Raw genomic sequence first — 25,906 nt, 5'->3', positions numbered from 1 at the left:
AAGCCTGAAAAGGGGGATTGTAATGAAAATATTGATGTTTCTTCAAGCCTGCAGGGTTTGCTGGGGGTTTGGCTCCCCCTGCCACACACACTTGGTGGCTTTGGAGCCTTGAAGGGAGGGAGATCCAGGTGGTTCCTCTCCTAGGATTGTCCCTTTTGCTCTGGTCCTGGAATGGCAGGAGCCACCTGGAGCTGGGAGGGATGGGGCTGGTCCTGGCAAGCACCCAACTTTGGTGTGATGGGCAGAGATTCCTCAATTTCCCAGGAAAATAGAACCTGGAAAAAACCCCAGGGGAGGTGAACGTGGCTCCTGGCCTCAGGTGGCTCGTGGTGGCCATGGCTTGATAGGTTCTCCAGGTGGATGGAGAAGGGGTTGTCCTGCTCCTTGTGTGGGGCAGCAGAGACCCAGACCCCAAAATGAGGATGGGATCTGGAAAGGTGGGGGAGGGATTTTTTAGGATCAGGGGAAATGGGTTCCAACTGGAGGAGGGGAGAGTTAGATTGGATTTTAGGAAGAAATTCTTCACCCAGGTTGCCCCAGAGAGGTGGTGGCAGCCCCATCCCTGAAGTTTTTAATGGATGGAGCAAGCTGGGCTGGTGGAGGGGAGTGAAAGGTCCCTTTGAACCCTGAAAATTCTAAATCAGGACTAAGCCAAACCAAAAGCCCATCAGGCTGGGAGATCTGGAGAGGCCCAAGCTGTGCTTTCTCACTTGAGAAACCCCCTGGGTGGTTGTGGAGCATTAGGAGATGCTCTGGAAGGCTGGAGAGGAACTTGGAAGATGAGGAAATAAATGGCTGTTAAAGTTTCAGCAGAGACACTCACCTCTCTCTACCTCTCCTCACTTTTTGTTATTTCAAAAAAAAAAAAAAAAATGTAAATGAAATGGCAATTTCTCAAGAAACTCATTTTCTGGGCTGTGGGGTTGAGCACAAACCTTCCCTGGACCTGGTGTTTGCTCCTCAGGAAAGAAGTTCTGAGTTGTGTAAGGTTCTGGCATGCCTAAAAGAAGAAAAAAAAAAACCAAAAAAAAAACAGGAGGGAAGAATTGTGGAGCCTGAACGGGTTGCCTGACATTCCCTGCAGGGCCAGGAGGAGAGAAATCATTGGGATGAGGGGCAGGAAAAAGTGATGTCAGGCAGAACCTCCCTGCTGGAGGGCTGTGCTCATCTTCTGATGAGCCACCTCCCTGCTGGAGGGCTGTGCTCATCTTCTGATGAGCCAAAGAGGAGGAGGGTGGTGTGGCCTTCAGGGCTCAAGGAGTCTGAAAAGAGGGTGGTGTGGTTATTTTGGGCAAGAAAAAAAACAAAAAACAAAAAACCAGGGATGTGGGGATGAGCTGGTAGGGGAATACTTTGATTTAAAAGCTTTTTTGTAGTGTGGTCCCCAGGGGTTGACCTGAGAGCCCTGACCCCCAATCTCTGTTGCATCCTCAGCAAGAACTGGTCCTTTCTCTGCCACTCATCCCAAGGAAACTGGACCTCTAAAACTGAGCCTGGACCTCTAAAACTGAACCTTTTCTTTCCTCCCACCCAGATTAACCCTGGCAGTAAAGCTGCTGTGGCCAACCTGTGCCCAGGAGATGTAATTCTGGCAATTAATGGGGAGAACACAGAGAACATGACCCACCTGGAGGCACAGAACAAGATCAAAGCATGCATGGACCAGCTGCTGCTCTCTGTCAACAGGTAGGTCCTGCCCTGGTGGCTTTTGGGCTCCTCCCTTGGTGTTTTGGGGTCCTGCCCTGATTTTGGGGGCCCTCCCTAGTTTTTGGGGTCCCCTCCTGGTGTTTGGGGTCCTCCACCTCTTGTTTTAATAAATGTCTCTTCAATCAAGATGCATGAGAAGGTCCTCCCCAAACCCTGTTTTTAGAATATTTCCAAGCAAAATGAAGGCTTAAGGTGTTTGGGGTTATTTTGGGGTGTTTTTTTTTTGGCTTTCCATTGGGATGAATTCTGTAGCTAAATGTTCCCCAAACAAATGAGAAATCCAAGACAAAAGGAGTGCTCCTTATAAGGCTCAGCCATGACAAACTTGATCTGGAGTAGAGGGAAAAAAGTTTATGCAATTTGCCACTTCAGATTGAAGAGGAATTTCCTGCTGGAAAGGGCCATCACTGGCTGTTTGTACATCTTTAGGAAACCATGGACCAAAACCCCTTGTTTCCCCCCTTGTTTCCCCCCTTGTTTCCCCCCTTGTTTCCCCCCTTGTTTCCCCCCTTGTTTCCCCCCTTGTTTCCCCCCTTGTTTCCCCCCTTGTTTCCCCCCTTGTTTCCCCCCTTGTTTCCCCCCTTGTTTCCCCCCTTGTTTCCCCCCTTGTTTCCCCCCTTGTTTCCCCCCTTGTTTCCCCCCTTGTTTCCCCCCTTGTTTCCCCCCTTGTTTCCCCCCTTGTTTCCCCCCTTGTTTCCCCCCTTGTTTCCCCCCTTGTTTCCCCCCTTGTTTCCCCCCTTGTTTCCCCCCTTGTTTCCCCCCTTGTTTCCCCCCTTGTTTCCCCCCTTGTTTCCCCCCTTGTTTCCCCCCTTGTTTCCCCCCTTGTTTCCCCCCTTGTTTCCCCCCTTGTTTCCCCCCTTGTTTCCCCCCTTGTTTCCCCCCTTCTTTCCCCCTTCTTCCCCCCTTCTTTCCCCCCTTCTTTCCCCCCTTCTTTCCCCCCTTCTTTCCCCCCTTCTTTCCCCCCTTCTTTCCCCCCTTCTTTCCCCCCTTCTTTCCCCCTTCTTTCCCCCCTTCTTTCCCCCCTTCTTTCCCCCCTTCTTTCCCCCCTTCTTTCCCCCCTTCTTTCCCCCCTTCTTTCCCCCCTTCTTTCCCCCTTCTTTCCCCCCTTCTTTCCCCCCTTCTTTCCCCCCTTCTTTCCCCCCTTCTTTCCCCCCTTCTTTCCCCCCTTCTTTCCCCCCTTCTTTCCCCCCTTCTTTCCCCCCTTCTTTCCCCCCTTCTTTCCCCCTTCTTTCCCCCCTTCTTTCCCCCCTTCTTTCCCCCCTTCTTTCCCCCCTTCTTTCCCCCCTTCTTTCCCCCCTTCTTTCCCCCCTTCTTTCCCCCCTTCTTTCCCCCCTTCTTTCCCCCCTTCTTTCCCCCCTTCTTTCCCCCCTTCTTTCCCCCCTTCTTTCCCCCCTTCTTTCCCCCCTTCTTTCCCCCCTTCTTTCCCCCCAGCTCCTCAGACAGTGGTGGCCCAAGCTGTGCCTGGTGTCCTAGGGACACTGTGACTTTAGGAAAGGAAAAAAAAGAGAAAAAAAGGAAAACCCTTCCCCCAGGTAGAACTTGGAGAACGTCAGGGCTTGGAAAGGAGCTCTGGAGATCCCCTGGATAACCTCCCCCAGCCCAGGAGGATGCCTGCTTTCCATGGGGAGCAGTTTTAGGTGGTTTTTCTGTCCCACCCAGGGACAGGACAAGGGTTCCCCCTTCCTTGGGAGAGGTGGGAGCCATCCTGCAGGGATGGAAAGTTGAGCTGCTGAGCTCATTTGGCAGCACAAAAAACTTCATCAGGACTTGGAACTTGCCCTGCAATGTGGCAGCAATTTCTTCTGGTGTGTGAGGGCTTCCTGGGCTGGATTCCCACTTCTACACCTCATTTTAACCCTGGGTATCCCCTGGCTTGCTGGCTGAGCTCAGACCCTTGAGTCCTCTCCTCCATGGGAGGTCTGGGGGTCGTGGCTCAGCTTTTTTTCCTTCTGGTAGCTGTGACCTCCCTGGGGGTTGTGGCCACCATCAAAGGGCATCTCCTCTCCTAAGAGGGGACTTCCCAGGGGTTGTGTCACCCTGGCACAGCTCAGCTCCAGCAGGAGGGGTGGGCAGGGGTGTCCCAGCAGAGTGGGCACTTTCCTTGAGGGGGATAAAGATGATTTCTCTCTTGGGTTTCCTTAACAAACCTCCTGGGGGGCTGGAAGCTGCTGGGGGGAAGAGTTCTGGCAGCAGGAGGGTTTGTGGCTTTGGGTTGGGTTTGCCCAAGGTGGAGATTTTTAACTGGGAAACCTCACAAGAGGAGGTGGAGGGTCCTCCAGAGCAGATTGGTGGTGGTGGTGGTGGTCCCCAAGCTTGCAGTGATGCAGGGTTCCTGGCTGAGGTGGCCTGGGCTGGGCAAGGCAGGAGGATTGCAGATGTTCCAGGTTCTGGTGTCACAGCCAGGCAAGAAGAAGTGCTGAGGATTGGAGGGGACAGGAGCAGGCAGGGGATGGTGACAGTGAGGAGCTGCTCAGCATGGGGTGGCTCCTCTTGGGGAGGAGATGGTTGTGTTGGGCTGGGTTGTGTTGGGTGGGGCTGGGCTGGGCTGGGTTGGGTTGGGTGGGGCTGGGCTGGGCTGGGTGGGGTTGGGCTGTGTTGGGCTGTGTTGGGTTGTGTTGGGTTGTGTTGTGTTGTGTTGTGTTGGGTTGGGTTGGGTTGGGTTGGGTTGTGTTGGGTTGGGTTGGGCTGGGCTGGGCTGGGTTGGGTTGGGTTGTGCTGGGTTGGGTTGTGCTGGGTTGGGTTGTGCTGGGTTGGGCTGTGCTGGGTTGGGCTGTGCTGGGTTGGGTTGTGCTGGGTTGGGTTGGGTTGTGCTGGGTTGGGTTGTGCTGGGTTGGGCTGTGCTGGGTTGGGCTGTGCTGGGTTGGGCTGTGCTGGGTTGGGCTGTGCTGGGTTGGGCTGTGCTGGGTTGGGCTGTGCTGGGTTGGGCTGTGCTGGGTTGGGTTGTGCTGGGTTGGGTTGTGCTGGGTGGGGCTGTGCTGGGTTGGGCTGTGCTGGGTTGGGCTGTGCTGGGTTGGGCTGTGCTGGGTTGGGCTGTGCTGGGTGGGGCTGTGCTGGGTGGGGCTGTGCTGGGTGGGGCTGTGCTGGGTGGGGCTGTGCTGGGTTGGGCTGTGCTGGGTTGGGCTTTGTTGGGTTGTGTTGGGTGGCTCCATGGAGAGCAAACACACCTCAGCCATGCTGGGAGGAGCCCCTGGGACTGACCTTTCCCTTCCTAGGAAAAACTGAAGGGTTTTTTTCCTCTCCAGCAAGGACAGCAGCTCGGGTCCCACTTCATTAGCTCTGTCGTTAGTTTGGCCCAAGGCAAGTGCTGGGTGACACAGCTCTTGGAGCTGAGTCCTGTCGCATCCAGAAGATCCTGCCCAGCTATTACTCATGGCTGGAAGCCTTTCCTTCCTTGGTGGGAGCAGATCCCTGCTCCAGGACCTGCTTCCCAGGCTTGGGATGACCTGGGGGTGGGGAGGGAACCAGAGCCCGGGGCAGGAGTTGGGGGATTTTGGTTGCAAAGTCAAGACGAGGAGGTTTAATCAGTGTTTTTTCAGAAATCTATCAGAACTAATGAGCTTGTTGGGTGCAGTGGGGGTGGTAATGCTGCCTTTCCATGTGATGTGATGCCAAGGGGTGGTCCCTGGTCCTTCCAGCCAGCTCTGTGTCCTGGGAGAGGTCAGGGAGCTGGGGAGCCAGCCCGGCACCAAAGAGCTTCCAACCCTCTGGGTTTTCTCCATCCCTTGCCCTTTTCTCCATCACCCCCTGACATTATGTGGGGCTGAGATACAGAACAATATTGGGTTTGTTTTTTGCCCTTTCAATAGAAAGTTCAGCAGCAAAGTTGGAATAGGGGGGGAAGAGGGGGGAAGGCAAGAAAAGGGAATTACTGTGGGATGCCTGGAGACCAATGTGGCCCAACTGGTTCTGGAGGGGTTGGGGATGCAGGGAGCCCATGGATGTGATGGGAGGAGATGCTGATCAGCCTCTGGGGGGGTTAAATTTGCTTCTCTTGAAGACACTTGAGCACTCTGAGCCAGGAGAGTGACTTTTTGTGGCTGGAATAAATTCCCAGGAGTGTGTAAAACCCCAGGACTTGGGAGGGAGCAGAGCTGGGGGTGGCAGTGGCACCAGGACCCCAGGAGAATTGGGGTGCTGAGGGTCCACATCACTCCCAGAGTGTCTGGCACAGGAGTCTGACAGCTCCTGGGAAACCAAGAGGAGCATTTGGTTTCTCTCCAAGTTTCCCTCCCTGGTGAGGAACTCAGCACCAGATTATCAGTGAGCAGGGGAAGGGCTGGCACAGGGAGCTCAAAGCTGCTGAACGTTCATGTGAACAAGTGCCTGTCTTTTTTCTTGTCCTTTCTTGTCCTGGGAGGCTGTCAGCATCCAGGCAAGTCCACGTGATGACTCTGTGGTCCAGAGATAACCAGCTCAGCAGCTCAGCTTGCCCCCTTCTTGCTTAGCTCTGACTCTCTTGTCTTCTTATTTCTTCTAAAAACTTGTTTAAATGTCCCCATCTCCTCGTGGCTGTCCTGCAGCCCTGCTGATGGCCTTCAGATTGGGTCATACCTCATCTAAGAGGAGCCCTGGGAGCTGAGTTTTGCTGAAAACACCTCTTGAGAAGAGGGTTGGGTTCCCAAAGGAGCTCAGGACCTGGAGAGGAGACCCCCCCAGTGCTGCTCCTGGGGACACCAGCACCCCCCAGAGCTGCCCATCAGTGCCAGAGAGAAAAGGGGAGCCCAAAAAGGGTCCCCTGAACCTTTTGTCATCTGCCAGCTGGGAGCATGAAGGCTTGGGCTGCATCCTTCCTGGAGAAGCTGATCCCAAGCCCACGTTGGGAAAACTGCTGGATGTGGGATGCTGGAGCTCCCAGTGCCTTGGGGCCAGGGTTCCCCTGCAGCCAGACTCCCTGGAGGTGTCTGTGTGGCTGCTTTTATGCCCAGACAGCATTAAAATCTATTTTTTCTTGTTTAAAAATTCCCAGCTCTGTCCTCCCAAGGTCCCCAAGCAGTTCCTGCTCTTCATTCAGGATGAGAAATCAGCTGGGACATGGCCCCAGACCCAGTGCTCCCAGCCCCAAACCAGGGAGCCTGGGCCAGCATCTGCTTCCCAGCTCTTGGATCTCAAGCTGAGGTGGCCCAGGGGCTTTTCCCTTTGGTGGCACCTGGAAGGGAGGGTGGAAAACATCCCAGGTGGGAAGCAGCCCAGTTATTGCTCAGGGAAAAGGGAGGTGGAGATCTTTGGGATTTTCCTCACCAAATGATGTGTTTGAGTGGCAGCCAAGGTTTTCAGAGATTTAAATAATGCAAATGTGTGGATGGGGGGGATCACGTGGTTAAACTTGTTCTTTTTTTTTTTTTTTTTTTTTTTTTTTCTCACTGTGGAGCTGTTACACGAATGAAGAAATTCCTTATTGGGCAAGATGTGTTCTTGCTGGCTCCTCCACCCTGGAGTGAAGTGTTCCTTTGATGTGCAGGGAGGAATTCCCATGTGCTGGGAGACTTGGTTTTAAATAATAATTAATTCTGATGCTGTTCTTCCCAGTCCAAACCAGTTACAGCCTTTCTTTGACAAATAACACTGGGGCTGGTTGTACCTGGGGCTGGACTGGGGGCATCTTCCTGGCCAAGGAGGAGCCTCAGGGTGGTTTTTTGGGGTTTGTTTCCTGGCTGTGGTGTCCTAGCAGAGCATCCTCAGAGGTTCAGGGTCCTTGTGTCTCCGTGAAATCCTGGCAGCAGGTTCTTTTCCTTCCATTTGGGATTCATGGTGCAGGAGGGCTTCTCCAGGGAGGTGTTCCCAGAGGTAGGAACTGGTTTCAGACAAACCCCTGGGGGGATGCTTTGCTCTGGGCAGCCCTGGCAGAGCAGGCATGAGGGGCTGAGAAGAAGGCAGGGACATGTCCCTGGGGGGGACAACCCAAATTGCCAGGACAACCCTTTTTCCAGCACTCACAGCTCCCATCAGGATTTTTTTTCCTCTTTGCTTGAGGCAGAGTGACCACAGCCAAGGGCAGGACCAGGCTTTAACCACAGCCTGGGGAGGGGACACAACAACCCCAGGTTCCTTGGGGACACTCAGGGTGTGCAGAGAACCCCCAGGGATCCCTGCACAATAAATCCTGCTTGGAGAATAAGATTTTTCTCTTTATTCCCCCTCTCTGGCCAGAAATGGATTTTTTCCCTGGAAATTTCTATGGAAGAAAGACTCAGTTATCAGCCTGCTGGATTTGTAGCCCCCAAAATTCCCCAGAACCTCCCAGAGCTGCTGTTTTACCTGGTTCCTCCCCTGCTTTGCTCTGGATGTGTTTGCCACGAGGCGTGGAGGCAGCTGGGGAGGAGGGGATGGATGCCAGGGTTGGGATGTTCTCAAGTTTCCAGGAAAAGCACAGAACTGAATAAAAAAAAAAAAAAAAAAAAAGTGAATCACAGCTTCCCCTCTGGAGCTCCTGGAGGACTCAGAGAAAGGAAAACCAGGCAGCATTCCAGAGCCTGGATGCAGAGCCATGGTTTCAGCTGAGAGGAATGAAGGGAGGGGAAATCCTGCAGCTGCTTCTCCGTGTGGATCTGTGGGGTCTGTGGGGTCTGTGTCTCCTCCCAGCTCCAGCAAAGCTTTGCCCACCTTGCCCAGAGGTGGGAGCCCCAGCAGGGGATGGATCCCTCACTTTTTGTTTCTCTTGGGGAGGGTTGTGGTCCAGGGGGAGGAGGGGAAGCATCCCCTGGAGCTGCTTCTGGATTCTCTTCAGCTCCTAAAAGGCTGTGGGGACCAGATCAGTTGTGGTGCTCCATGCTGGGAGGTGAATTGGGTGCAGGAGATGGGCAGATCCTGGAGTCAACCCCCCCAAAAAAAAGGGGGATGTGCAAATTATGGGGGAAAACCCAGCAATGGGGTCATTCTTAGAGGGTGGTGTAGCTGCCACCTCCCCAGCTGTGTCCTGGGGATGCTCTGGTGCCAAGTGCTGAACTGGGGGTTGGGGGAGGGGATGGAGAAATAAAGGATTGAATAAGGCCCAGGAATGATCCCTCCAAGTTGAAAAGCAGCTCTGCAGATGGAGGGAGAGAAGGGAGACTCCCAGATTGCTGCCAGGTGAAAAAACCCTTTTGGGAAGAGACGTGAGCATCATGTGCAGGGAATGCTCTGAGTGTCAGCCTGAGCCTTCTCTTAGGGAACAAATCCTGGGATAAAAGGTGTCTGCAAGTTTTTATTTTTAGTTACATCTTGTTATTGGGCTCATTTCCCACCCGGCCCCGGGAGGGAGGGGGTCAATTGGGTTTTTTTAGGGTTGTCCCAGCAGGTGTTGAATCAGAGCAGGGTAATGATTTCCCTGCTTTAATCCCTTCCCACCCAGCTGAAAACACTTTCCCCATCCTTCAGCTGGAAATTCAAGGACTTGGAACATCTGATTTCTCACCCAGCAGGTTAGAGAAGTGTGAGGAGGTTTATTTTGGTTTTTTGTTCTTTTTTTTCCTGTTGCCTAAACACAAAGCCCTGAGTGTTGGTAGCCTGAAGGGTGGCTTGGGGTGGCCCTGCAGGTCCTGGGGAAAAAAAGGAGCCTCCTTCTGTGTCCCAAAAAAGCTTTTTTTGCTTTCCTCTGTGGTGGGGTTCAAACCCCTTCTTTTTCCAACCTCTGCAGATAATTAAACTCAAGCTGAGTGTGGCAGGGGCAGAGTCCACCTGAGGATGCATCACAATAAATCCCAGGATTCAGAATCAAGGGGCAAAGCCAGGAATGTGCAAACCAAACCCCCCCACCAGCCTGGCTGCTGCTTTCTTCATCTGAAATCAGTTTCAGTCCTGAACTCCACACAAAGTTGTTCAGGAGTGGGTTTGGGCTGCAGGGTTTTAATACCTTGGGACTGGCATCTTCTTTATTGACCACAGGGTCATTCCTGAGGGTCATTTTAATCATGTATATCATGTTTTAATCATGTATATCTTCATTCCCTGGCAGGCCTATAGATATAGATATAGATATATAGATATTGGGGGGTTTATTTGCTTTAAAGATGTCTGAAGGTTTTGTTGGTTTGGGTTTACTTTGGTTTTTCATTTGTTTGGTTTCGGATTTGGTGGGGGCTTTTTTGTTGTGGTTTTTTTTTTAAGCAATTTTTTTTTTAAGCAATTTTATTTTTTTAAAGCCATTTAAGTTGAGTTTATGACTTTTTTTTTTTTTTTTTCCCCTTGCAGAGCTGAAGGGAGGAGCTGGTCACCCCCTCTCCTGGAAGATGGGAAAGCTCAGGCGTACCGGATCAACGTTGAGCCAGAACCCCAGGTAGGAGAGCAGCAACCTGGACCTCCAGCTGGTTCTGGGAGCAGAGCAGATCCATTTCTGCCTTCTGGGAAGCCCTCTGCTCTTCCTGCCCTTCTCCCAGAGGTGGAGGAGTCCCTGTGTTTGAAGGCATCACTTTTGTTAAACTTTCCTGCTCAGGTCTTGCTGTGGGGAAGCAGAGCCCTGAGCTTGTCCAGACCCTCGTGGGGTTGGGTTGGGTTTTTCAGGGGGAATCCCCCAGGATCAGAACCCATCCAGCAAGCCAGAAGACACCTGCAGTAAGGCTTGGGCAGTATTCTTCATGGTGGAGCCCTGGGATCTGCTCCCACCTCCCTTGGCCAGAAAGTCTTCATCTCAGCTGCTTCCAGAACCCATCACCCTCCTCATCCTGACTTCATGGGGTGCTGGGTGATTATTTTTAGTGGGTTCCCCTCTTTCTGTGAAGGGTGGTGCTCTGCTTTCCCTTTGGGAAGTGGGGAGGGGGCCCTGGCAGCAGGGACCTCCCCAAATGATGGGGACAGGGGGTCCTTGTGGGGCTTCTGAGCTTTCCTCCCCTTCTGGAGCAGGGGGATGTGTGAGCTTGGAGTCCTGGCTGGGTCTGTTCATTCATCAGTCCCAGCAATCTGTTCTGACAGATATTTTGCCTTAATAGACTTTGATGTGCCCCAAACCCCTGTGAATAACATGAAATAAGGACCAAATGTGCAGCAGCCTCCCTGCCAGATACAACATTTCTGGAGGCTTAATGCAGATTGGATTTGAATTTGACTCTTAATGTCTGTTCCATATGGATCTGCTTAAAAATTAGGCAGCTACAGAGAGTAGGATGAGGGGAGGGGAGGGGAGGGATGGATTTCCCTGGATTCAGACCTGCACTGGGACTGAGTTTTGGGTGGGGAGAGCAGATGTGTTTGTGGCAGGGGGCTGAGAGGTGTCTGAGCAGGTAATTTCTGCCTTTTTTCATGGCTGGGTCCCCATCTCCTCTTGCTTAATGGGTTTTTGGGTTCCTCAGAAAGGAGGTGAAGGAGCTGCCAGTGGGAGCATCCTCGTGCTGGTTGAGTCTTCTCCTTCCCTGAACCAAGTTGGTTGTCCCCATCCTCTGCCTTATCACAGGTGTCCTCTGGCTTGGACCATCAGCAGAGATCCTGCTTGTGGTTGGAGTCCTCCAGGAGCACTGCCAGGACCTGGGCTTGGTTCATTCCTTCCCTGGAGAGAAGTTGGGGAATCAGATTTGTGGTCAAGTAAAAGCTTGGCTCAAAATCCATCCTCTGAGCTCCCCTCCTCTTGTATCTGCCCTGATCTCAGAGCCTCAGAGTAGTGTCAGGCTGCTCTACTGCTCAGAGTTGCTCCTAATAAAAAAAAAATAAAGAAAAAAAGTCATATTTGGCTTCAGGTGGGGATCTGAGCTTCTGGTGTCCCCACTCTGGGCACAGCAGTGGTGTCCCCCAGCAGAGCAGGGAGAAGGGGAGAAGAGCAGCTTGTCCCTTACCACTGATTTTTAGCAGCTTTAAAAATGCCTGATGTGTTGTCATATTTATTTTCTGGCCTCAGTAGATGATCATTACACCTTTTAATTAAAGGGTGCAGGACTCCTCAGGAGATCAGTTGGCTCACAGGGTTCCTTTCCAGTTCTCAGGGGATGGTGTTGTGCAAGAACCCTCCAGAGATGTCCTTGCAAAACCACCAGTGCCACAGACCACACTGAATTCTGTCACCTGGGGGTTAAAACCTCCTTGCTGGAGGGGTGGAATTTTCTTTCCCAAGGTGACCAAGCTCCCTTCTTCCCTGGCTGGGATGAACCAGGGCTGCTCCTGGGAGCTCTTCCCAGGTTCTCCCTCCTGCGCGGGCACGGGGCACGGGGACCAGGCCAACATCTGCCTCTTTCTTTTGGGAAAACAAAGGCTGAGCTAATTCCCTGGCAGGGGCCCCACGTTCCTGCCCCAGGGGAGCTCCCAGCCTGTTGGTTTAGGGCTGATTGCAGAGCAGGAACATGGAACATGCCAGGTCCTGACGGCCGCTGTCGTCAGCCTCGCGCCGAGGATGCTCGGGCTGCATTTCACACCCAGATATCAGGGATTTGCTCACCACCCAAGTTCTGCTGAGCTGATTTACTGGCTGAGGAGATTATAGCCGAGTTCTCTTTGGTTTTTTGTTTGTTTGTTTTGTTTTTTGCTGTTGGTTGGTCTTTTTTTTCCCTGTGCTGTAATATTGAATGGTTTGAAAGAGCAGGAATTTTCTCGGTGCTGCTGTGAGCTTGGGTGTGAAATCCTCTGTGGAGCTCTTGGGGAAATCAGCACCTTTGTTGGGTAAATCAGCACCTTTCTTAGGTGACCTTCTGTAATCCTGGTGTATGAAAGAGGAAAAAAACATCTTAGGGTCAAGGGGGAAAAAAATAAATGGGAGTGGAGACTTCAAAGTGATGTTTTCTTGACTCGGAATGGTTTGTTCCTAGGGAAGAGGAGCTGAAATATTATCAGTGGGAGTGGATGGAGGAGAAAACAGGAGATGCTGTTGGCTGCAGAGTGAAAGCAGATACACACTGTGTTGTTTGACTTGATAACATCAGTTTCAGTGGGGCCTCTGTTACCACAGGAAAGGAACCTGCCTGCCTGTGTGCTCAGAAATACCCAGTGTTTGTCTGGCAGCTCCCCAGTCCCTGGCTGGTTTGTTCTCCACTGGGGAAAAATAACTCCTCCTGGTTCATTTTTCCTTGCTGGATGAATTCCTCTTTGCAGGCATTGGTGTGACCTGCTGGGATATTTGTTGTGATGATTTTTGTGGGGTTTTTCCATCCCCCACCCCCCTGTAGAGGATGTTTTCCAGCATGGGGATGCACCCAGCAGAAGCCCCAGTTGGGTTCCTGAGCTGGGAGATGCTCCCCTGTGCCAGCCCTGGGGGCTCCAGAGGTGGAAAAGGGACTCTGGACACTGAAGCAGAGAGAAAAATCTATCCTAGGGTTTGGAATGTCATGGAGCTTGGCTGGGGCTGGGTGCTCAGCTGGCAAGGGGGACTTTTCACAAGGGTGTGAAGTGATGGGATGAGGGGTGATGGCTTCAAACTGGAAGAGAGGAGGTTTAGGTGGGATATTAGGAGGAAATTCTTTAATTTGAGGGCAACAGGATTCCCAGAGGAGCTGTGGCTGCTCCATCCCTGTTCCAGCCCAGGTTGGATGGGGCTTGGAGCAACCTGGGCTGGGGGAGGTTGGGATGAGATGTTCCTGAAGGTCCCTTCCAACCCAAACTTTTGATGTTTCCCTGGTGTTTCTATTTGTGGTCATCAGGGTTGTCCTGGATGGCTGGAAGTTAAACACAGGATGTGATTTCTTCTGGGATTTCTAAAACATTCCCTCTGCTTAGGTGTGAGTGAGGTGGTTGTAGGGCTGTGGGAGCTGGAGATGCTCACCCCTAACTCAGAGTTTTTAGGGTTCCTTCCCCCATCCCCCATCTGCAGAGCTTTGCCCCCAGGGTGTTGGGAGAAGTCAGGAGGTCTCCAAAATAGCAATAAACCCATTTTATTTGTACAAAGCCCTCCTCTGTCCTCTGTAACCACCCCCTGACCTGCTGATGTTATTAACACATCCCCCAGGCTGGAGCAGGCAGAATGGGAAACACATTTCAGTCATTTATTGGGAAGTTTTTTCCAGGGCTGTGGATTTTTGGAGGACCTTACAGGGACCTGGAAGTGCAGCCTTGAAGTTTGAGTCCCTCCTGAAGTCCCAGGAGGGCTCTGGCTTCTCCTGGGGGGGTGAAGGTGTTTTTTGGGGGCTGGTGAGCATCACCCCCTTGCAAATCCCTCATCTCCATCAGTGGGAGCTTTGGCAGAGCCCCACAGGAGGTTCTGTTTCTCTCCAAATTTTCTGTTCCTGCTCCCTGAGATGTTTCCTGAAACTGGAAACCACGTGTCCTGTGAAAAGCATTTGAGCTCCATCCCTTTGCTTGTTGCATGGAGAAAATTCCTTCAGCTGGAGTCAGAAAATTAAGTAGAATTAGGGCTTTTTTTTTGAAAGGATGACTGTGGCTCACGTGGGCTTTTTTACCCCAAAATGGGTTAAAAACCTTGATGGACCTCACTGTATCAAGGTTGGAAAAGTTTTCTTTATTTCCCTTGAAATAATAATCATGTAAAATGTAGAGATTGGAAACCTGGTTGTGTCTTTGCTTAATTTTTAAAGAACAGAAATGAGGGAGCAGTTAAAAAGATACTGTTCCTGGCAGCAAAATTCCTCTTTTTGGGGGGGATTTTCCCTTTTTTTTTTTTTTTTAATAGGGAATTTAAAGTCTTTTATGTTGGCAGCAGCTTTTTCCCCACGTGTGTGTGGAAGGAGCAGAGCTGAGAGGGCTCAGGGGTGGCAGCTGAGATGGGGGAAGTGCTGGGACTTTGCCCAAATCTGCAGATTTTCAGCTGGTGGCAGGAAAAAAAAAAAAGAAAGAAAAAAAAGAAAAACCAAACCAACCAAAATCTCCAAGGCAGCTCCTGGTGAGGATCTTTTTTTATCAATGGGGCTTTTGCCTCAGGAAGAGCTGGAGGGTTGGACTTTGGAGTTCTTTTTCCAGCAGGATCTGGTTTTTATTTCTCTTTTTCTTTCCTTTTCACAGGGAGCAGGAGGGTTTTCTGCCATGCCCCAGTGCTCACCATTTGGTTCCAATTATTATTTATTGGATTATTTCAGTCCCAAGCAAACCTGGGGGGGGGAGCCCTGCAATCTGCACTTGGCCAGTTGTTATGGGACATAATTTTCTTTTTCTCCTTGGTTCTTGCCTGAGGTTTGGGCTGCTTGAGGAGCTGCTGAGGGTCTGTCCTGAAGCAGGTGACACCCTATTAAATAGATAAAATCAGATTAAACAGCCCCAAGCATCTGTTTGTCCCATCAGTCTCCAGCCTGGCTGGGGTGACCTGGAGGTACTGCTGGATTTATGGGTGTGCTCCAGGTGTCTAACAAAGCCCTGGGGAAAAAAAAAAAAAAACAACACATAGGTAATGTTTTATAGAGGGAAAAGAATCTGGAAAAGTTGTTTTAATGAAGTTCCTGACTTGAGGCCACACCAAGATTTCCGTGGTTCTCCTCAGGGTCTTAAAAAGCAAGAAAAAGTAGGGAGGCCAAGCTAAAGCCTTGACCAAGGGGGTTGTTTCTCACACTGTTCATGACTTATTTGGAGAGAAAACCTCCAAAAAAACCAAAAAACCAAACAAAAAAAGAACACAGATCTTGGTGGATGAATGTAAATGAAAATCCTTGGGTTGGCCCCTTGGCTGCAGAGCTTGCCCAGCGTGGCTGCAGAGCTGGGGATTTATCCTGTTCTGCTCAGAATGGGGATGAGGAGGGGTTGGGCTGATGTCAGGGGACCCAGAGATGCTCCTGGAGGGCTGGGACCCAAAATGAGCAGCAGATTCCCAGCCCTTCTGTGGCAGAAAGAGCAACGAGGCTTTTATGGGAGAGCAAGAGCAGAGAAGTTGGCAGCTGCCAAGTGGAGAAGCAGGCAGGTTCCTTGGGTGGGCCAGCCTAGATCCAGCAGGATTTTACTGCAGGTTGAGCCTCAGTGTCCCTTTTCCTGCTGCCTGTCTCCATTTTCCCTATTTCCCCCCTTTAATTTAATTTTCCCCCTTTTTTTTTTTTCCCCCTCTCTAAACCCTGAGCTCCGCAAACCGCGCATCCCAACTCTCCCACCGTGTGCTCCTCGGGATCCCAGCATCTCATGGGGGTTTTTCTCCTCCTGTTTTTCCTTCTCCTCCAGGACAATGGACCTGCCCAGGCCCGGAGATCAATGCCCCCCCTGGACAAGCAGCAGATGCTGAGCATGCAGCACCCTCACCCCCCCCGGCTCCACGGGACCAGCGGCTCCGAGTCGGTGCTGCCAGCCCAGCTCAGTGGGCTCCACATTGCTCCCCCCCACCGGGTAGGACCAGACTGGGGGGTCTTGAAAACTCAGTTTCAGGGCTGTGAGTTGAGGTTGGGATCTTCCTGGAGCTCTGGAGATGCTGGGATGGTCCCAGAGCTCCTGGAGATCCAGAGATGCTGGGATGGTCACAGAACTCTTGGAGCTCTGAGATGCTGGGTGGGTTCTTGGAGCTCCAGAGAGAAATTCTGGGTGGGTTCCTGGAGGTCCAGGGATGCTGGGATGGTTCCAGAACTCCTGGAAATCCAGAGATGCTGGGATGGTCCCAGAACTCCTGGAGATCCAGAGATGCTGGGATGGCCCCAGAAGTCCTGGAAATCCAGAGATGCTGTGTGGGTTCTTGGAGCTCCAGAGATAAATTCTGGGTGAGTTCTTGGAGCTCCAGAGATAAATTCTGGGTGAGTTCCTGGAGGTCCAGGGATGCTGGGATGGTTCCAGAACTCCTGGAAATCCAGAGATGCTGGGATGGTCCCAGAACTCTTGGAGCTCTGAGATGCTGGGTGGGTTCTTGGAGCTCCAGAGAGAAATTCTGGGTGGGTTCTGGGAGCTCCAGGGATGCTGGGCGAGTCCCAAGGCTCCAGACATTCTCCTCCTGCTGTGCCAGTTAAATGTAAATGGGAGAAAAAAAAACCCAAACACCCAACAAACAAACCAACAACAAAACACAAGGTGGTTTGGAGATGCTGAATTCTGGAGAAGAAAAAAAAAAAAGGTTATGTGTGTGTATGCAGCCAGCACGAGGCTGAATTTAAGCTTCTGGTGCTGAAGTTCAGCTGCTGGAGGTGCAATGTCCAACCCTTCATCCTGGAGGGGGTGGAGGTCCTGGTTTTCCAGGTCCAGAGAAGAGCTTTCCAGTTGGTGAGGAGGGGAGGGGGATGAGTGGCATCAGAGCCAGTGCCCAGGCTGGGATTGGTGCCAGGGAGTGGCACAGACATGAGGACCCTAATTTTCAAAAATAGAGGCATTTTCAAATATATAGGAATGTAGGAATGTAAAAAAATTCAAGGCAGGGTGGAAGGGAAGGGGTTTGCCCTTCTTGGAGCTGGGCTTGCACCCCCCCTGCCCCCAGAGCAAGCACTGGAGGGATCTCCAGCAGAGAAACTGAACCCCAGTAAACTTGGGATGTTTATTAAAGTCAAATCTGCTCAATCTGCAGCTGTCTGGGAGGCTGGGAAATAAATAATGCTGGTAGGAAAGAAAAGGCTTTTGTGGAGCCAAGAAGAGTTTGGATGGATCAGTCAGGCTTTGAGAGGGGCCAGGTTGTGGGCTGTGAGGCTTTCCCATGGCTTGCCTGCTGCTGATTTATGCTCCTCCAGACTGGCAAAATATTCTGCAAGAAAAATCAGGCCTGGTGTGGAGCACAAAGAGGGGAAAAAAAGAGCATTTTTTTTTTAGCTGGGCAACTCTGTGCCTCCACCAGTCCCTGTTTCAGTGATGCTGTGAGCCAGGCTGCTCCCTGTGCTGCCCCAGGGATGGGCTGGAAAAAAGGAGAACCCCAGGGATGGTAATCCTCTTGGAAAAAGGAGAACCCCAGGGATGTTCATCCTCTTGGAAAAAGGAGAACCACAGGGGTGATCATCCCCTTGGAAAGAGGAGAACCCCAGGGATGTTCATCCCCTTGGAAAGAGGAGAACTACAGGGATGTTGATGTGTTGGGAAGGAGGAGAACCCCAGGGATGTTCATCCTCTTGGAAAAAGGAGAACCCTGGGGATGTTCATCCAGTTGGAAGGAGGAGAACCCCAGGGATGTTCATCCCCTTGGAAAGAGGAGAACTACAGGGATGTTCATGTGTTGGGAAGGAGGAGAACCCCAGGGATGTTCATCCCCTTGGAAAAGGGAGAACCCCAGGGATGTTGATGCAGCTGGAAAGAGGAGAAGCACAAAAAATCAAGAGCAAAATCTGATGTTGCCCATGTGTGAGCCAAGAGCTGGGAGCTTGACTTGGGTGTTGGAGCAGAACTGGGTCAGAATGTTCTCCTGGAATTTCAGCTCGATGGGGCTGGGCTGGTCAAAACCTGGAAATGTCTGGATTTGTAGAGCTGGAGGTCTCAGGGATGGATCCTCAGCACCCCCTCTCCCTTCTCTCCAGAGGCTGAAGCCATGGGAGAAGCTGGTGGGTCACTCCCAGAAAAGAGAGCTTTGGCTTTTGCTTGGAAAATGGATTTTCTTTCTTTTTAAGCAGACAGGAATATGATGCTGGTGGAGAAAAGGAGTCAGACAGTGGCCAGAAATGTGTCTGCTGGGGCTCAGGGCTCTCACTGTTGGGTTTATAGTGACCCTGAGCTCTGCTGAGCCCCTGGAGTTGTCTCTCCTCAGCAGGAGACTTAAAAACAGCACCCAGAATATTTTGGATTCCAGACTCAGGTGTGGAATGAGCTGGAATAATGGGTGAAATCACTGCTTTTGTTGTGTCCTGCTCAGCTGCCCAAGGAGCAGCCCCAGGGTTGGGTGGAGGGTGCTGGGGTGGTTCCCCTGGCCTGTCCCCAGGGCCCAGTAGCCCTGTTAAGGGGTTTTCACATTTAAGACATTGATTCTGGCTGGCAAATGCATTATTTTCATTTTTTTTTAATGTTTTCCCTTCCAGCAACCTTGATTTCTGTGGGTGGGGAGGGGGTGACCTGGTACCCCCACCCACTCTTCCCCTTCCAGATGCCTCTGCAGGGCTGGGTGGGTCCCCAGGCCCAGTGTAATTAATGAAACACATTGGTTTACCCATTTATTTATTTTTTTTCCAATAAATCCCATGTGTGGCAGAACAATTCCCAGTGCCTGGGAGCAGCTGGCCTCTTCCCTGGTGGCTGGGCCAGCTCCAGCTGGGTTGCTTCATCCCAACAAGGACCAAGTTTGACTTCCCAAGTGGAAGGGCTGTTCCTGGGAGAGATGTCCTTCCAGGCAGGAAAAGCCATGGGAACAGAGAACTGTTGGGTTGGACCTGTGGGTTTCAGAACCTCCCCTCTCTGGGCCAGCAGGTTCTGTTGGACTCCACAATTTCTTGCTTTTTTTTTTTTTTTTTTTTTTTTTCCCAAAACAGCCTCGACCCCTTCAAGTCTCTCCCCAGGAACAGGAATGGGATTGATGTGGAGTCAGATGTCTACAAGATGCTTCAGGATTATGAAAAACCCATTTCAGAACCCAAACAATCCGGATCCTTTCGGTACCTGCAGGGAATGTTGGAGGCTGGGGAGAATGGTAAGGATGGGGACACCCAGGGGACACCCAGGGGACACCTCCCCATCACCAGGGCTGCTCCTCCACACCCCTCCAGGGTTTAAACCCCCTAAAGTGCTGCTGGAGGCTTCAGCACCTCCTCCTTCCCTTGCTGAAGGTCCAAAAGGTTCTGGAGGTTCTGAGCCTCTGGTGTGATGGGTTTGCTCCTCAGCTCTTTGGCATTTTCCCAGTTCAGTGCTGGGATCCCCCCCTCCCAGGTGGCAGCTTTCAAATCAGGGTTTGGGGTGCTCCAGCCCAAGCATCTGGGGGGGGGTGGGGGGGGGATGGATTTTAACAAAAGTTGTGGCTGATTTGAGCTGTTGTGGGAAAGGTGGATTTTCCAGGGGCTCCAGCTGCTGTCCTGATGTGGCTGATGAAATGCAGAGGTTTAATAATGAGGAGGGGGGGAGGATAAAAAGGTCTCAGCAGTGGGGAAGCTCAGGTCTGGTGAAGGGAATGGCATTTGCAGAAGGATGTGGCAGGGATGAAGCTGAGGAGCTCCTGGCTCACTTCTCAGCTTCCTGCCTTGGGTCATTAGGATGGGCAGGAGCCAACTCCAAGCCTGCAGTAATGGGATCCCCAAACTCCCCAGCTCAGCTGCTTTTCATCCACCTTCAGCCCACTGGGGCTTTTTCTGTCCCAGTTTTCAGGTTTCACTTCAGGGCAAGGTTTTTCCTTCTGCTCCCCTCCCAGGGTGGGAATCCAGGAGTTCAGCTTTTATGGGAAAAACCAATGACATCAATTCCTCTGCCTACAAAAAGGTGGAAAAATCCTCTTTTTAGGCTAGGAGGGGGGATGGCTCCTTGCTTCCCAAGCAGCAGCATCCCAAGTAGCTTCTCCCTCCAGCTGGAATTGTCTGAGGAGTGTTTGCAAAGCAGGGGTGGGATCAGCCTTGGAAAAGGGGTGGGGAGGGGGAGGTAAATATTGGAGCTGGGAGGAGAAACCCCTGGAAATGACAAATTCCAGGTGTTCCTTCAAGTCCTTCCCAGGGAGCAAGCAGCAGCTTTCCCATCAGCTGCACCCCTGGGTCTCCTGGTTGGGAAAAGGGAATTAGGAGGCAAATCCATCCAAGGGAATCCCAATGAATTCTGCTGGGGAGAGAGGGGGGGAGGAAAGTGTTGTCAGGGGCTTTTATATCCCTCTTGCTCATGCCTGGGTCCTTCCAGCCCCCGGGGTGTTTATTTCTCCAGGGATGAGAAATGAAGTGCAAGGAACTCTCCTGGCAGGAAGCTCTGGGAGGTCTCAGCAGGGATGAAACCCCAGGAATGTTCCTGCCAGCTCTTACACCTCCCACCCTGCTCCTTGCTGCTTAGAGCCTAAAATAACACATTTTTAGCCTGGACCTGCTGGGTCTTGTCCTTTTACAGTCAAGATCTCCTCTCCTGAGGAGCTGAGTGTCCCAGACAAGGGCTGGGTTGATATGGAAGGGGTTTCTGCTGGGAGAAATGGGGTTTTTTTTCAGCCTTGCCAGCCCCATCCTGCACCCTTGAGGAGCAGCACTTTGTGCTGGAGCCTGGAGGAATCTCAGCAGTCCTAAAACCACAGCCCCAGGGAATTATTTGGGCTGGAAAAGACTTTTAAGATCATCAGGTCCAACCATTAACCCAACCTTGCCAAGGCCACCACCAACCAACCCATGGCTGGCCCTCACCCACACAGCTGTGAAACCTCTCCAGGGATTCCCCACTGCCCTGGGCAGCCTGGGGGAAGAAATTCCTGATATCCAATCTAATCCCTCCCTGGGAACCATCTCCCATCAGTGCCCTTGGAATGGGAAGGATGAGCTCTGCAGCTCCAGCCAGGGACAGCACTGGTTCAGGCTCTTAAAGCACAGAATCAGGGAGTGATTTGGGTTGGGAGGGACCCCTAAAAATCCCCCAATCCAACCCTTTTCAGTCAGCAGGGACCCTCACCCAGGTCAGGGTGCTCAGAGCCTCCCCTTGAACATCTCCAGGGATGTCCAACCACCTCCCTGGGCAGCCTGGGCCATTAATCACCATCTCTAAGAGGTTTTCTGGAGTTAATGAGCCTGAAGTCTATTTCAAGAAATAAAAGGGTTCATTCTAAACCCCCAAGCCTCTTGCATGTTCAAATTCAACCCAAAAGAGCCAGCACCAGGGCACTGAGATACAGGGGACTCCTCAGGTTCTGCAAAATGATGGAATCAGAACGATTTGGGTTGGAAGGGACCTCCAAAAGTCACCCAGTCCAACCCCCTGCACTGAGCAGGGACCCTCAACCACTTCCCTGGGCAACTTGTGCCATTTTTCCCACTCCCCTCATGGAAAACAACTTTTCCCTGGCATCCAAACAGGTCCAGCCACACATTTCCCAACTCCATTAGCAGAAAAACTTCGGAGCAACCAACTCTCCACCACCCAGATCTCCTTTGCTGGGGAGCTTCAGGGGGATGAAACCTGAGCCCTGAGAGGCCAAGTTGTCAATTTGGGTCTCTCCAAACCTTCTTGGCAGGTGAGAAACAACTGGAGAGGCTGAGCAACCCCCGGAACATCAAAGCTGCAGGCTCCAAGTTGGGCAGTGCCATCCCTGGGCTGCAGCTGCTCCCCGAGTGCACCCGCTGTGGGAATGGCATCGTGTGAGTCCCAGGGCTGCTTGGGCACCCTGACACCACGGGGATGGGCTGGGGAAGGGCTCCTGCCAGGCATCAGGGCTTGGGATTGATGGTGGAATTCCCAGGAAGGGCGTGGAGATGGTGGGAAGGATGGAAGAGGCAGGGCGAGGGGGTTGGAGACTCCTGGGGGTCTCCAGGGAGACCTTAAAGCACTAAAGGGGATCCAGGAAAGCTGGGGAGGGACTTGGGACAAAGGGATGGAGGGGGGGGAGAAAGGGATGGAGGGGTAGGACAAAGGGATGGAGGGGTAGGACAAAGGGATGGAGAGGTAGGACAAAGGGATGGAGGGGTGGGAGAAAGGGATGGAGGGGTGGGAGAAAGGGATGGAGGGGTAGGACAAAGGGATGGAGGGGGTGGGACAAAGGGATGGAGGGGTGGGAGAAAGGGATGGAGGGGTGGGAGAAAGGGATGAAGAGGTAGGACAAAGGGATGGAGGGGTAGGACAAAGGGATGGAGGGGTAGGACAAAGGGATGGAGGGGTGGGAGAAAGGGATGGAGGGGTGGGAGAAAGGGATGGAGGGGTGGGAGAAAGGGATGGAGGGGTGGGAGAAAGGGATGGAGGGGTGGGACAAAGGGATGGAGAGGCAGGACAAAGGGATGGAGGGGTAGGACAAAGGGATGGAGAGTTAGGACAAAGGGGAATGGATTTAATCTGGAAGAGGGGAGATTTAGGTTGGGCATTAGGAAGAAATTCTTTAATTTGAGGATGCTGAGACCCCAACCCAGGTTTCCCAGAGGAGCTGTGGCTGCTCCATCCCTGTTCCAGCCCAGCTTGGATGGGGCTTGGAGCAGGCTGGGCTGGGGGAGGTGTCCCTGCCCATGGCAGGGTGGGTAGAACTTGATGTTCTTCAAGTTCCCTTCCAGCCCACCATGGTCTGGGACTCGGAATTTAACTCAAAACACCTGCAACCCCTTTTTGGGTTTTCCTAATCTATCCATCTATAAAGCTGGAGTTGAGAAGTGTGCCTGGGATTGGCCCTTTTGGGGGAATCTCAGGGCTGGGTTCTGCCTGGTTTGCCACAGGAGCTGCCTGGGGACTCTTTGGGCACTGATTTGCTGCCTTCAGGGTTAAGTTGAAGAGGTCTGTGGGGTTATTTTTTTGGTTGGTTGGGTTTTGGGGGTTTTTTGTTTGTTTTTTGGTTGTTTTGGTTTTTTGTGGGTTTTTTTTTTTTTTTAAGAGTTCCTCTCCACAGCTGGCTCTTGGCTCTGATTTGGGGCAATCTGGGTGTTGGGTTTTCTTTTTTTCCTTCCAATTCCTCCTTTCTCCTCATTTCTCCCCCAACACCCCTGACCAGGTTCTCAAGGGATGCTCCAAGGGTCTCACCTCCAAGCCCCAGGCTGAGAACACCTTTTCCTTCCCTTCCCAACCTTTTCTTTCCCTTTCCAACCCTTTTCCTTCCCTTCCCACCCTTTTCCTTCCCTTCCCAACTTTTTCCTTCCCTTTCCAACCCTTTTCCTTCCCTTCCCAACCTTTTCCTTCCCTTCCCACCCTTTTCCTTCCCTTCCCAACCTTTTCCTTCCCTTCCCAACCCTTTTCCTCCACTCCCCAACCTTTTCCTTCCCTTCCCAACCCTTTTCCTTCCCTTCCCAACCCTTTTCCTTCCCTTCCCAACCTTTTCCTTCCCTTCCCAACCTTTTCCTTCATTTCCCAACCCTTTTCCTTCCCTTCCCATCCTTTCCCTCCACTTCCCAACCTTTTCCTTCCCTTCCCAACCCTTTTCCTTCCCTTCCCATCCTTTCCCTCCACTTCCCAACCTTTTTCCTTCACTTCCCCACCTTTTCCTTCACTTCCCAACCCTTTTCCTCCACTTCCCATCCTTTTCCTTCACTTCCCAACTTTTTTCTCCACTTCCCAACCTTTTCCTTCACCTCCCAACCTTTTCCTTCACTCCTCAACCTTTTTCCTTCACTCCCCATCCTTTTCCTTCACTCCCCATCCTTTTCCTTCCCTTCCCATCCTTTTCCTTCACTCCCCATCCTTTTCCTTCACTTCCCATCCTTTTCCCTTCACTCCCCAACCCTTTTTCTCCACTCCCCAACCTTTTCCTTCCCTCCCCAACCCTTTCCCTCTACTCCCCAACCCTTTCCTTCACTCCCCAACCTTTTCCTTCCCTTCCCAAGTCTTTCCCTCTACTCCCCAACCCTTTCCCTCTACTCCCCAACCCTTTCCATCACTCCCCAACCCTTTCCATCACTCCCCAACCCTTTCCATCACTCCCCAACCTTTTCCCTCCACTCCCCATCCTTCCCCTCCCCATCCCAACATTTTTCCTCCAGGACAAGCCGTATTTCCCCCTTTCCTCCCAGCTTTTCCTCCCTCTCTCCTCCAGGGGCACCATCGTCAAAGCCCGGGACAAACTTTACCACCCCGAGTGCTTCATGTGCGCTGACTGCGGGCTGAACCTCAAGCAGAGGGGTTATTTCTTCATCGAGGAGCAGCTCTACTGCGAGACACACGCCAAGGAGAGGGTGAAACCCCCCGAGGGATACGACGTGGTGGCCGTCTACCCAAACGCCAAAGTGGAACTGGTTTAAAATCCGGCGCTGGAGAAGCCATCGGGCTCCTCCTCCCCCTCCTTCCCCTCCTGCTCCTCCTGCAGTGGGGTTGGAATCGACTCAACCCCCTCCCCCTTCCAAGCCCCCAAGCGAAAATGGGTTTTTCTGACACCGCTTTATTTTTTGGGGGTTGTCAGTCTGTGCTCTTCCAAGCCCCCAAGTGAAAATGGTTTTTTCCTAGAGAAAACGTTTGGCACTTGGGGTCAAAATGGGAAAAAAAAAAAAGAAAAAAGTTTGGAAGCGGTGGGAACCCGCTGGGAGCTGGGGAAGCTCCCAAACCTTTTTTTTTTTGTTTTTTTTCACCTTTCTGACACTGCTTTATTTTTTTGGGGTTGTCAGTCTGTGCTCTTCCAAGCCCCCAAATTAAAATGTTTTTTCCTACAGAAAACGTTTGGCACTTGGGGTCAAAATGGGAAGAAAAAACAAAAAAAAAAAAGGTTTGGGAGCTTCGTTCCCACCGCTTCCAAACTTTTTTTTTTTTTTTTTTTCACCTTTCTGACACTGCTTTATTTTTTGGGGGTTGTCAGTCTGTGCTCTTCCAAGCCCCCAAGTGAAAATGGTTTTTTCCTAGAGAAAATGTTTGGCACTTGGGTTCAAAATGGGAAAACAAAAAAGAAAACCAAAAAAAAAAGGTTTGGGAGCTTCGTTCCCACTGCTTCCAAACTTTTTTTTTTTTTATTTTTCACCTTTCTGACACTGCTTTATTTTTTTGGGGTTCAGTCTGTGCTCTTCCAAGCCCCCAAGTGAAAATGGTTTTTTCCTGCAGAAAACGTTTGGCACTTGGGGTCAAAATGGGAAAAAAAAAACCCAAAAAAACAAAAACAGGTTTGGGAGCTTCATTCCCACTGCTTCCAAACTTTTGGTGGTTTTTTTTTCACCTGCTTTTTGACACTGCTTTATTTTCTTGGGGTTGTCAGTCTGTGCTCTTCCAAGCCCCCAAGTGAAAATGGTTTTTTCCTAGAGAAAATGTTTGGCACTTGGGGTCAAAATAGGAAGGAAAAAACAAAAAGGTTTGGGAGCTTCATCCCCACTGCTTCCAAACTTTTTTTTTTTTTTTTTTTCCATTTTGACCCTAAGTGCCAAACGTTCTGTAGGAAAAAGCCATTTTCATTTGGGGGCTTGGAAGAGCACAGACTGACAACCCCAAGAAAATAAAGCAGTGTCAAAAAGGTGAAAACAGCTGAGGAAGCTCCCAAGCCTTTTGTTTGTTTGTTTTTTTCACCTTTCTGACACTGCTTTATTTTTTGGGGGTTGTCAGTCTGTGCTCTTCCAAGCCCCCAGATGAAAATGTTTTTTTCCTAGAGAAAACGTTTGGCACTTGGGGTCAAAATTGGAAGGAAAAAAAAAAAAAGGTTTGGGAGCTTCGTTCCCACTGCTTCCAAACTTTTTTTTTTTTTTTTTTTCACCTTTTTGACACTGCTTTATTTTTTTGGGGTTCAGTCTGTGCTCTTCCAAGCCCCCAAGTGAAAATGGTTTTTTCCTGCAGAAAACGTTTGGCACTTGGGGTCAAAATGGGAAAAAAAACCAAAAAATAAGGTTTGGGAGCTTCCCCAGGTGTTCCCACTGCTTCCAAATTTTTTTTTTTTTTTCACCTTTTTGACACTGCTTTATTTTTTGGGGTGTTGCTGCATTGGGGTTGTCAGTCTGTGCTCTTCCAAGCC

General features: G+C 51.4%; 1 protein-coding gene across 1 annotated transcript in view; it reads left to right on the top strand.

Moving 5' to 3' along the window:
• The window catches only part of PDLIM4 (PDZ and LIM domain 4), a 33,709-nt gene extending 9,397 nt beyond the window's left edge, over positions 1-24,312 (top strand). Inside the window, exons 2-7 of the mRNA XM_071758587.1 lie at positions 1,535-1,686; positions 9,874-9,958; positions 15,688-15,838; positions 18,872-19,039; positions 21,530-21,653; positions 24,020-24,312. Coding sequence (XP_071614688.1) covers positions 1,535-1,686; positions 9,874-9,958; positions 15,688-15,838; positions 18,872-19,039; positions 21,530-21,653; positions 24,020-24,224 — 885 coding nt within the window. The 3' untranslated portion in view covers positions 24,225-24,312. The remainder of the gene's footprint in view (positions 1-1,534; positions 1,687-9,873; positions 9,959-15,687; positions 15,839-18,871; positions 19,040-21,529; positions 21,654-24,019) is intronic.
• The last annotated feature ends 1,594 nt before the right edge of the window (positions 24,313-25,906 follow it).

Source organism: Heliangelus exortis, chromosome 15, assembly GCF_036169615.1.
Source record: "Heliangelus exortis chromosome 15, bHelExo1.hap1, whole genome shotgun sequence".
NCBI lineage: Eukaryota > Metazoa > Chordata > Aves > Apodiformes > Trochilidae > Heliangelus > Heliangelus exortis.
Note: the sequence above shows the minus strand (reverse complement) of the source record. Positions and strands in the feature narration are given on the sequence as shown.